This window comes from Anabas testudineus, chromosome 4, assembly GCF_900324465.2.
Source record: "Anabas testudineus chromosome 4, fAnaTes1.2, whole genome shotgun sequence".
Lineage (NCBI taxonomy): Eukaryota > Metazoa > Chordata > Actinopteri > Anabantiformes > Anabantidae > Anabas > Anabas testudineus.
This window is the reverse complement of record NC_046613.1, coordinates 11659820-11671939: the sequence shown is the minus strand read 5'-3', so window position 1 is coordinate 11671939 and position 12120 is coordinate 11659820. Positions and strand designations below refer to the sequence as shown.

Here is a 12120-nt window from a genome sequence, read left to right as displayed (position 1 = left end):
TGCATTTGGAGGGATTTTACCTTCTTGCTCTTGATATCAACATGAAATGTAAATAAATTAATCTAATTGTGAACACACGATATTCTGAACTCCAGTTATACTTATTGTCAGCTTGGACAGGTGTGACCAGACAAACCTGCTGAACATAAACTGTGTTGCTGTGGAAAAATACTCTTTCATAAGTGCTGGTGGTAACTACAACTGTTAACATTCAACCTGTGTGACCTCTGGACAATGTTATGTCTGTGTGTGTGCACCTGTCCATGCAGTGTGAGGACATTGTTACCTGTTGAATCCATTACAGACAATTAGGTGAAGAGTACATTTGGCTCCATGGCGTGTGGGGGTGACATCCACAGTCCTGTGACACAGGAGATCTGTTCAGGGTTTACTTGTTGATCCGTTTGAGCAGGGTTAGGCCCCTTCCTCATGCAACCCTGACTTTTGACAGCTGTTGGCTTCCAAATCCACACTTTATTTCCACTCTGTCTCTTACTTTTTGATTTTCCTCTCAAACTTTTGGAGAAAACTCTACTGATGCTGCAGAGCTTTAGTTGTGAAATATTCACAGAGGGAGACTGCAGAGTTCACAGAACATAATGTTGGCGAGTGAGAGCTTCTGTTACAGCCCTGTGGGTTGGGAATTCACTTATTTCACACATAAAACCGCTGGAATGTTTATCTATCACGTTAAAATGTAATGTTAAATAGACTCATTACATCAGTGAAACAACATAGTATCATGCTTTTCAAATATAATCTATATATACATTTAAAGTTTTCAAACATAACATTTGCCACCATAAACTACAGGTCATTCCAGGCCAAACAGATCTGCAATGGCAACACACCTCATCAGATGAGACTGTGTTGTATTTACATAGGAAGTCAGTGTTTCATTTTAAGAGGGTGAGATGGAATATAATGGAAATATGCAAGTAAACGTACACGTACAAGCAATGAGTTACTCATATGAAGACCAAGTTATGATAAAAGTTTAACTTTTAATTGGCTTTTTTAATAATATGATTTATTAACAGTTTCATTTTTACTCATTTAACATGAATTGCATTAAACTTACTCAAACTCCATTTGCTCTCACCCATAAATGAATGATGGGAATGGACTGTCTTTGCCTGCTGGGTAACAGTTTCAATCCGTTTAGTGTCAGTGATCTTATGCTGTTGATAAAAGGCCTTCATCACCACTGTCATGATGCAGAACTGTCTTTTCTCCTCTGAATGTCCACTACATGTCCAACACCTGTTATCTACCTACATAGTTAAACGTCTTTCTCCAGACACATCTGCACAAACAGAATGTCTTACTCAAAATAGCACCGTGGTTACTACTCAGCTCAGCTAAGACGCTAAAATTAGCTTTAATGCAGGTTAACATAAGACAGAATTAGGTTTCCCCAAAAGGCTCTATAGTGTAACAAACTGCATCGGATAATAGGATGTCTGTATGTGACCTTAATTGAGGCTTGGAGTTGCCCTCTGGATAACCTGCTTGTTATCAAATGCAGTTTCTGTCTTACTGGAAACCCTCCACGGATGCCAAGACTGGCTGTGTCCGATTCTGCAGTGTCGGATTAATGGCTGTTTGATCAAGTTCAAAGGCAGAGCTGCCCCGGATAAAGTCATTATAAACAGCGCCAAGACTGCTGTACTGTACATGGAAAGGCTTTAAATACCCGGTCTTAGTTGGTCCAGGTCCATTCTGGTCAGTCCTGTAAATAACATGTGCACCGGAGCCAGCAGTCAAAAGTAGGCAGGCAGACATTTTTATCTTGCTGTAGTGGGGATATTTGTGGGATGTTACAGTGGTAATCCCCCAGATACTCGACATATTGATTTTGATGACATCTTTGGCAGTAGGTGGACATTACTGGGGTGGTTCTGCACCGCCGACACCTTACAGTAGGTGGCCCCTTCTGTAAGGTCCATTTTCTTTGAGTATCTGTTGATTACACATACGTTTATGTAGGCGGCACACTTTCTTGGTAGCTGTTGATTAATGTTTTTTTGGTAGCTACTCAGCTGCTGTGTTTGTTCCGAGTAAATCAACGTTGCTCTTAAGAGAAATGAGTTTTGTTATGTCATCGTGGTTTTGGGCTGTGTTTGTTGAGTTGCAGGGTTTTGATGAGGTTTAAATCTCAGCTGTTATGTCTGTGCTTCTGAGCAAGACACTTAATACCTGATTAAGCTAAGTCACTGGCAATCTGCATAACCATGTTAGATAAAGCATTTAAACATATGTGCATGTGCATGGGTGCATTTCCTGGGATATTCTACATGTGACATTTGACTTGTGTCCAAACGAATCAAGCAGCATGCATGTCCAGCACTATAATAAGGTTTAGGTGGTAGTCTAACTATTGCACCTGACTGGTTTTTATTAGCCAAACCCAGGTCAGTATGTGAGTGAGCATTACCTAATTAACAGACCTAGATTACCTGTTAATCTAGTTTGTTTCAGTGTTTGTGTGCGCCTGCCAGATGGGTCACACAGTGCAGTGATTTGGTACAAAAGCGGCTTGATGTAACCTGGATGCTTCTCAGACTACGATAAACAAAAAAAAATGCCTCCATTTTGATGTGATATTGAGTTCATCCGTGTTGGTCTTCAGATGAGGATGTTGGAGATGAGTGGGGAGTAGATGCACAGTGTGTGACTTGTTATAAAACATCTGTATGGAGCACTTCTCACACATCTTCCTGATCTGCATCATCCGTCGCTGCAACCTGCGTGTGTGCACATCTGGATTTACGTGTGGCTAAGCATGATTGGCTCACTATCCAATTATCCAAGACGCGTTTCAATGCAAGGCGTAAACAGAGTAATAAACTTATCGCTCTAGATAACTATTATCTGTCTGCTTGTGCTGCTGTCCTTTATGGCTGTCGTGAATGTGTGTTTGAGCGTTGGAGCATTCGTCTGTGTGTGAATCTCGATTCATATCAGTTTGAGCCTAAGTCTTTGTGCATGACTGATTGCTTTGTCTGTCTGACCACAACTGAAAAGGGATCCATCTCTCTTCCCTGCCTCTCTCGCCTCTCTCTCCTCTCTCTGCCTCTCTCGCTCTCTCTGTGAGTGGGTCTCTCTTTACTCAGTTCCACCTTAAGAGGAGCTTTAGCAGCCTGTCCTGTTTGTGTTGAAGCCAACAGGCACAATATATTACAGTCTAGGGCTTGCTGCTGAAAAGCCCGCTGGATCCTCCACTGACCTGCTGTTCTTTCCTGCTTTCCTCTTGCGTTTTTTTTTCCACATTTAGATTAAAAACAAAGCTCTCACTCTCTCTCCCTCGCCTATCCCCTCCCTCCTCCTTCTTCTTTTTCTTCTTCTTCTCTTCCTTCTTCTTCTTTTCTGCGGCAGCAGTCAAGGCAGAGGCTTCAGTGTGTCAGCGTGAGGGTGACGAGGAGGAAAAATCAGAGAAGAAGACTATTTGGACAGAGCTGAGTGTGTGTTTATGTTTCTATGTTTCGCCATTGGACGGCCGGGTGAAGGGGCACAAGGAGGAGCACAAGAGGAGGAGGAGAAGAAGAGGAGAGCCTGGATGAAATTCTCTGTGTCATGTCACTGTGTGGACCTTGACTGATCACAGGGAAAGAGAGGGAGACATCAAGACCAAGAGGAGGAGGAGAAACTGAGACTTTAGTTTTGGCGAAACAAAGACAAATGAGGTAAAGTCTGGTGCTCCAGGTTTTATCATGTCCCTGATGGGTAAACAGCATGACGGACTGAGCACTTTTCAGTTGTATGTCAACAGGAATTCGCCTTAGAAGACAGAAAGAGTGAGAGCTGGGAAGAACAAGAAGGAGAGAGACTGTGCAAGAGTAAAGACTACTGTGTTCAGTCCAGCTAAAGAGCAGGGACCGGGCTCACTGAGTGTGTGTGAGTGTGGGTCTGTGTGTGTGTGAGGCTAAGTAACCGGTGGAGGGCAGAGGAGTGGAGGGCCAGGGGACTAACCTGGCCATCAAACGGACTGGCAGCCTCTCCTCTCCTGGGATCATGTACCCTCAGGGCAGGCATCCGGTAAGTACCTCCTTATGTCTCTTTCTCCTGTCTGTCTTACTGTTTTCTGTCTTTCTTTCCATGGCTGTGTCTCATGTCCAGTCTTCTTCTGTCCTCTTTTTGCTCTCTCTCTCTTCTTGCCTCTCTGCTCCTCTTATCTTGTTTCCTCTATTTATTTCCTCATGGCCTCTCCTTATGTCTCTCTGCTCAAGTCTCCCTATGTCTTTGTCGTTATGTGTGAGGACACTGATTGACATTATGTATTACCCTAGCTTAACCCTAAAACAGACTGCCAACCCTCAAACAGCCTTTGAGGTTGTGAGAACGGGCCACAATGTCCTTATTCTGTTAGGAAAATACTTTTTTCTGGTCTCAATATGTATCAAGTACAACAACACACACACACACAACCTCCCTCTCTGTCAGCTGCACCCAGGTGCCTTTGAGATCTTGTTGGTGGTTGGCTGTGTAGGTGGCATATAACTGCGTCTGCACTTCTCAGCTTGAGTGCGTTTACATGTGTGTTCGTATGTGTTTTATTCATCTCGGTGTGTATGTACTGTACAGTATGTGTGACACCATTTGTGTGCATGGCAGCACCTGAATGACAATAGAGCTGAGATGCACTAGAGTATGTGCATGTGTGCAAAAGTTTGTCCGACCGTCAGCTGTCCATTTGCTTATTTCTGCTGCTACGCAAACACTCACACACAGACCGTAATTGAAAGTAATATTACTTAATTCATTCAATTACCACTAAGAAAGCTTTGTGAGTGCACAAGTACTTTACCTTTAATACCTCCCTAATCTCTTTTACCTTCTTCAGTTTTAACATTTATAAAAAGTGAATAATTTGCCATTAATTTACCTGCTTAGGCAAAATAAAGGGTAAATACAAAGACTAAAAAGCACAGACAGATGAATGGCAGCTTAGGCTCAGTCTGGCTTAGGCCATTTGTTTCACATGGGCTCCGGTTCGGTTGCTATAATCAGATTTGGTTGTCAGTCTCTTTGAATCTGCTACAAATGGGTCAGTGGCCACTTTGCTACACAGTCAGCCAGGCAGCAGCCAGCCAACCAGCCAGTCAGCGAGCCAGCCAGCCAACTAGCCAGCAAGCCAGCCAGCTAGCTATCACACAGAATTATGAATGACATTTTCACAAGAGGAAGGCATGAGGAATCAATTATATATACAGAGAGAATGCTAATAAGCCAGCCGCTGGAAGGGAGAGGAGAGAGAAAGAGAGAGAGAGAGACGCTGAAAGAAATAAGAGAGAAGTGAAAAACAAAAGGAGAAAGTGAAAGATGCAAGAGCTGAAAAAGAAGAGAGAGAACGAATTCCTTAAAAAGGCACGGCCGGGGGTGGAAAGAGAAATGAAAATGAATGGGAGATGCGAAGGAAGAATAGAGTGTGAACATTCCTCTGTTCTCTCCTTTAAAGGCGTATCAGAGAGCTTCCTGCTGCGATGCTCTGCGTTTGTGATAAAGTTCAATCCCAGATTGAGCCAACTCCAACCGATCGATAGCCTCTATCTCTCCCCTTCTGTCTCTCTCACGTTTTTCTGTCTCCTTCTACCTCTGCAGCCCTCCTCTGCCAGTGGAACTTTATTTCTGGTGTTGCTATGAAATGTGATCTGTGGAGAGGTGTGAGGGTGCAAAGAACAGTTGTGTGTGTGTGTGTGTGTGTGTGTGTGTGTGTGTGTGTGTGTGTGTGTGTGTGTGTGTTGCTTGCGTTTTCATGCTTTTGTATGTTTGTGGTTGCAGAGTCTGTGCCTGTGCATGTGTACAAAATGGATCTGTATGTGTGTTTGTTCCTATAAATTCAGTTTAAGGTTATTTAGCTTATAAAATATGCAGTTCACCCTGTTTTTTTCAGTCAATCTGTTTCTCCAAGCACAGCAGGAATCTGCAGCAGGAATCTACATTTCCCTGTGTCATTTTTTCATAGTTTAAGTGTCCTAATTGCCCATTTTTACAGGGGAATAGTCATAGCATGTATTTGTCACATAAATCTTTCACTTACTGGGTTTAAATACATGAGTAGTGAGTTCACGGGGTCTAAATATGCACACGCTTTAGCCACGATTCCAAAACCAAAAGTTATGCAGCTGCTGACTTTCAAATGTCAGTTTAGTTTTGATTGAAGTCTCCAATTGCTACTGCACGACCACAAAGTCATAACCTTTGATCAAAAAGTAAGATTACTGATCAAGAGCTAATTTCTCCAAGTTGATTTTCATATCGCTGTTACACGCTCTGGAACTGGAGGTGACTTTGACTGTATGAAATTCAAGATAAAAAGTTCATTTAGGATGTTGTGCTGGAAAATAGTGCGCACTGCGCTTTTAAGTAAATAAATGCCTTTTTAATGAACCTCTCACATATTGTTTGGTGGTTTTGTGGTACATAACCACCCATCACATTGCTTAAGTGGCACCCTAGAAAACAGGCGTGACACTGTTTACTGTAGGCTTGATGTATTCCTGCTGGTGTCAATCATGTCTCATGGTCCACTTCCTGAAAGCAAACATCATCCAGAGCAGACAGAGCTGCCTTCAGAGCTGCTCCTTTCAACCCTTTACTTGTCCCTTTGGAGGTGTTTCCAATATAAACATATAAATGCACTGTACATCCAAGACTCAAGCAGAGTTATGTGTTTTTCTGAAAAGAAGTAAGACCTTCTTCTCCCTACTCCACAGTAGGAAAGGGTTAAAACCAAGGGCTGACTTGCCAGGCGAGCAGAGCTGTAATTGGTTCCACTGGATTTTTGTGGCAAGCATTATCAGAACTGTGTGAATGTGGGTGTGTGAGCATTTGTGTGAGATGTGTTAATGTGTGTTTTTTTGTTTGTGACTTCTTTTTATGTGTCCTTGTCCCTTTCGTGCTTTGTGAGTGTATACATTTTTTGTATTACCAGTGTGTGTTCACTTGTTCGTTGACTTAGATTTGTATAAATGTGTGCATGTACATATTCTATTTGAGGTGTGTGCGCAGTGTTTTTTTTTTTTTTTGTGCTTTTTTTTTTTTGCATGCATTTGCTCGTATGTGTTAAGTGTCTTTGTGTGTATATGTACAGTACGCCTTGGTGTGAGTGCACAATGTACGTGTCTGTATGTGTCCTTGTGTTCCTGTAAAAGTGCTTGTGCATGTGTGCGTGCAGCTGTTAAAGTGTGTTTGGATCTGGGAGAGGAAAGGGAAAGGAGAGCGGTAGTGGTTTGTGTGCATGTGTGTGCTCTGTGTGCCAACAACAATAACAATAAATAATGTCCCAGTCCGACCTCGACTGTTGCTGTGCGTGTACAAGCCCTTGATTGGCTACCACACCCCAATATCTGAGACAGAGAGAGAGGATTTACTGTGTTTTCATCGTTACGAAAGACGCACGCTCACATTTTTCCTAATTTCAACCTTGTGCATACAACGTGCCTAAAATTATAACTCAAAAAAGAAATCCTGATCTTTCGTGTCTTTCTTGAGAACAACCATAAAAACCTAATTTTGCTAGTGGAAAAAGTATGTGAACCCACGCAAGTTGAAAAGCACAACTCTACTTCCACATGCAGCTTTCTGGTTTACTCTCTGGACATTTACAGCAGAATCTAGACAGATTTAGCTCAATGTCTACTTAAACCTGTCACTGTGTGTGTAGGCATACTACACATTTTTCCCCAAATTGTCCTCCAGAAGTTTCAGCTGCTGATCCCAGAGGACTAAGATCAGACAGAGTTTACTCAGCAAGCATGCGATGACGAAAGAAAGAGTGAGTGTGAAAGAGAAAGACAGAAAGCTGGACTTCCTTAGTGCAGCGTTGGCCGCTTTAGCTGCTGAGTTGGTGTCAAATGCTCTAGATTTACAGCATTGAATTAAAAACAGTACTGTGAATAACTAATCAAATCTGATCAGATCATTATCATTACATTGTCCATGAACGTCACTTTCTGCTTTAGAAGTGTCAGGAGGATGTTTGGGGGATAATGAGAGAAATATGAAAAGCAGAAGCTCAGAGGAAGCAAGGATATTAGTCTGTGGTACAACTGAAGAAACTGTTGGAAATCTGTAGACTGAAAATGCATAATCATCTGTGAATGTGCATGTGGTGTCCTTCTTTTCATTTGGCCATGAGTCGGGTAACACTTAATTTTTACGGCCAAGTAAATGAACTGACGCCAAGTATGCAGCCACAGAAATCACATATGCTTTATTAATGAGGCCAGGGCCATTTTGATCGCTGTGTCAATGTGTATAAGATGGAATTTGTGACTTCATTTTGTAGTTGCAGACAAACTTAACTACTTAAGCTGTGTGTATGTGTTTGCAGATGTGTATGAGTGAGATTTTTGGACATGCAACTGTGTGCTATTTGTTTTTGCACAGAGTGGACCTGTCTTTTTTGGCGTCCAGCTGTGTCAGGCAGTTTGTTTTTCCCCAACATTTGTGGCTGTAATGAAAGCCATGTACGGTAAACAGCACAGCGGATTGCTGTCACCTCCCACCGATGACATTCTCCCCTCCTTTCCTTTGTCCTCTTCTTGTTTACATTTAATTTGATTCTACATTTCAAAGGCAACCCCGCAAAATGGCAAAAAGTCAAACACCAACAATATAGCTGCAGTGAGACAACCCAAAGAGCAAGCAAAAAGTCATACAAGCAGCCAGCAACTTCTACTCAAACATCAGCTGCCGCCCAGATTAAGTCTGCTCTCTGATTAAAAAAACAGGCCATTTTCTATCCTCAAATCCTGTGTTCCCTGTTCTTTTCTTTGTCATTAAAAGAAATGATCACAGCAAGGCTTGGATGGAGTCCACCGACTCTTTTGGCTGCCAATCTTTCCCTGATTTGTAATCCACTGCTGGCTTAATGGCTGACTGGTGGGCTGCAGCATTAACTGAGTAGCTCTCTGATTGACTGTCTGTCTGACTTTTGGTTCGTTGGCTAGCTACGTGACTGACTGACTGACTGACTGACTGACTCACTCAGTGCTGGCTTATTAATTAACTGTTAAACTGGATGACTGATTAGCTAGCTGGCAAAATAAATGACTGGTAAAGATGTTCACTGGTTGTCCACACAACAAAGGGGCTGCAAACTCTAAACAGTAACACTTTTCTAAATGAACTTGTATTGTTGGGATGCTGGCAGGGTGGCTCTCTCTCCAGAATTCACGAAGAACTGACTGACAGGAAAGTAAAAATATGGGGGCTTCATAAAAAGGCTGCTGATGTAAGTTATATTCCCAAGTTTCATTGCAGCCTTTCTTCCGTCTCTCTCTCTCTCACACACAAACCAATGAGGTGTTTTTTATGTTCATTGCTGCTCACATCAGCAGACACACACACACACACACACACACACACACACACACACAGGCATGTACACAGGGGCACTGACACTCCTCTGCTACTCTTGGTATTTCTCATCTATTCATATGCCTTTTTCGTAAATAATTCACCAGCCAATTACTATTTTATGTGCTATCTGAATGTGTCTCTGCTTGTCTCAGAAAGACACGGGAAAAAGGAAGAACAAAGGGGCTAAGAAGAAAAAGTAAAGAAGGAAAAGAGAGAAAAAGGAGGGATGAATGACACTGCAGAGAAAGAGAAGGCATTGTTGTTTGTGGGTTCAAGTGAATATATCCATGCATAGGCATGCCTGCTTATACCATGTGAATACTCATCTGTTGTTAAGTGCATGTGCCGGGGGTTAAACAGACAGACGAAGAAGATACACAGACAGACACAATCATTTATTTCTCAGTGACGTCAGACATGTATCTGTTTCACAGTTGTCTATTTCTAAGAGCCGCTGCCAGTGGTGGGTAAAAACATGCAGCTGCTATATCAGAAGACTTCCATTTGACAGTCAGACAGGCAGAGGCACTGACAGAGGGACAGACAGACCAAGACTGATCTAATATTAAAACGAAATGTAAGAAAACTGACTGACGGGAAGTAATGGAGGTTACTCAACGGACTCAAACAATAAGATTTGATGAAGTCTTGGAGATGATAGTTGACAGAGTTCATTAAATTTGCACAATGAGAAATTCTCCTGATTAAGTTGTTGATAATGTATTTATCTTCCAGCAAGACACTGTAAAGGCGCTTTAAAACATCTCCTCTTTCTAGTATCTATACCAATAAACAATTGTGGGTGCACAATAACACAGGATTTTGGTGGTGCTGGCTTTTTTCATTTAACACAAGAAAAACAAAAGGCAGCCATGATGAAAATGAAGGTACCCTGCCCAGTTTTTGCATCTAGCAGCACTGTTTTACGAGTGGATTCCTGTTACCATACTCGCATGATTGCGATTCACATCCTGCCACTGGTTTCACACTATTTCTCTAATAGCAAGGAAGTGGTGTTAATGACCAAAGAAGAGTAGACATTCCCCCACATATGCAGTAAAATGGAAAACCTCGGCAAGTGAACATGGATTTAAAAAAAAAAAAAAGAAAATGTTTTATAAAAACGAGCCTTCGAGGATGCACAAGGTGTGTTTTGGTGAGGTACACTCAATGACTAATAAATGATTTAAATAAATAATAAATATATAAATATTAAATGGTTTACATGAAAATTATACAAGGTACCTTCACAGGGCACACACAGTTAAACATCACAGACAGGTGATGGTCACAGCCAGTGGATTCCACCTCCGTTGTGTTACGTGATACAGTGAAACAGGCTTCACCCGCCACTCCTCCCCTCCCTTTAACTCCCTCCCATCCCTGCACAGCTAATCCCTCCTAATTCTGTGCTTGCCCGTGCCAGCTTGCCCAATTGTGATTGACTGCTGTACCACATGGTGTGCATATATGCGCCTGTTTGTGCACAAGTGACCCTTTCCTCTCTTCGTCTCTCCTCCTCCACCCCCTAGATTAACCGGATCAGTTTTGAGTTTCACACACACACACACACACACATAGACATAAACACACATGAAAACACAGGAGGCAGTAGCCTGTTTTTTGGCCCTTCGTGATGCGCTATTGGACCCCTAACAGTCTGGGCTACCATCTGTCACAATACAGGAGAGACGAAACACACACACACACATGCACTCCAACAACCAATGTTTGTTCTGGTGTACATACGGCACGACTTGCTGATGCCTCCATCTTAGTAAACATTGCAGATGAATGCACATTTATACCATTAGTTAGCTTACTATATATACCTACTGTACACTTGACTTCTACCTGCTCAAGTGTCCTTGAGTTTACTATTACTAGTAATAAGCATGAACTAATTTGATACCAGCTTTCTACTAGTCTGCTCGTCTTTTCATCCTGTCAGGAAGAGCTCAGCACAGGCAGGGAAATTTCTCCTTTTGCCTGAGGACCTTTATAACTGAAATCTATATTTTTTTGTATTTTTCATTTCCTTTATGCTCGTAAGAAGTTTTCTTGCTGCAGGGTCCATGAAACTCATTCAAAAAGGTGCAACTGGCAAATCAAAAGAAAAGACATTTTAGAGTTTTTGTCCAACAGATGAAAGACATTCAAATCTTTCTCATCGGCACGCTGCAGAGGACGCCATGTTGACACCAACAGTTGTCACTCGCAGATCTCTTGTTGAATCCTGATCTGTGACTACGGGCTTTGTTATATGACTTTGTGCTGCTGATGTAACCAACAAGCAGCACTCTGTGTGCATCCGTATTAGTATGTGTCTGTGTGTTTTTAGTAGCAGATGGTGTTAGCAGTATTACCACAGACTGATGGACAGAGCACAGTAGTCTCTCTCTCTCTCCCTCTCCCTGTAGTGTCAGGTGGATGAATGGCTGGCTATCTCTCAGTCAGCAGCCACACTGCTCTTTCATCACCTGTCTCTCTGCCCGTTCTTTCATTCCTCTGTAAGAATGTCAGGCTAGTCTATCACTCCTTCCATCCCTCAGTCCATCCATTCCTCTGTCTGTCAGATGAGTATCAATCTCTCTCTCACCTTTTTTTGTCAATCCATCTCTCCATCCCTACTCCCTCTCCCGCTGTGGGTTTATGCGTTCTGCGTTTGTATGTAAAGTGTGAATCTGTATGTACAGTAGTATACATTTGTGTGTTTTTCATTGTGCCACATGGGTATGTGTGTCTGTATATGTG

General features: G+C 42.3%; 1 protein-coding gene across 2 annotated transcripts in view; it reads left to right on the top strand.

Annotated features, from left to right (window-relative positions):
- The first annotated feature begins 3174 nt into the window (after positions 1-3174).
- Positions 3175-12120, top strand: part of tle2b (TLE family member 2, transcriptional corepressor b) — a 68268-nt gene continuing 59322 nt past the window's right edge. For both annotated transcript variants that reach the window (XM_026345087.1, XM_026345085.1), the window contains exon 1: positions 3175-4038. In XM_026345087.1, coding sequence (XP_026200872.1) covers positions 4015-4038 — 24 coding nt within the window. In that variant the 5' untranslated portion in view covers positions 3175-4014. The remainder of the gene's footprint in view (positions 4039-12120) is intronic.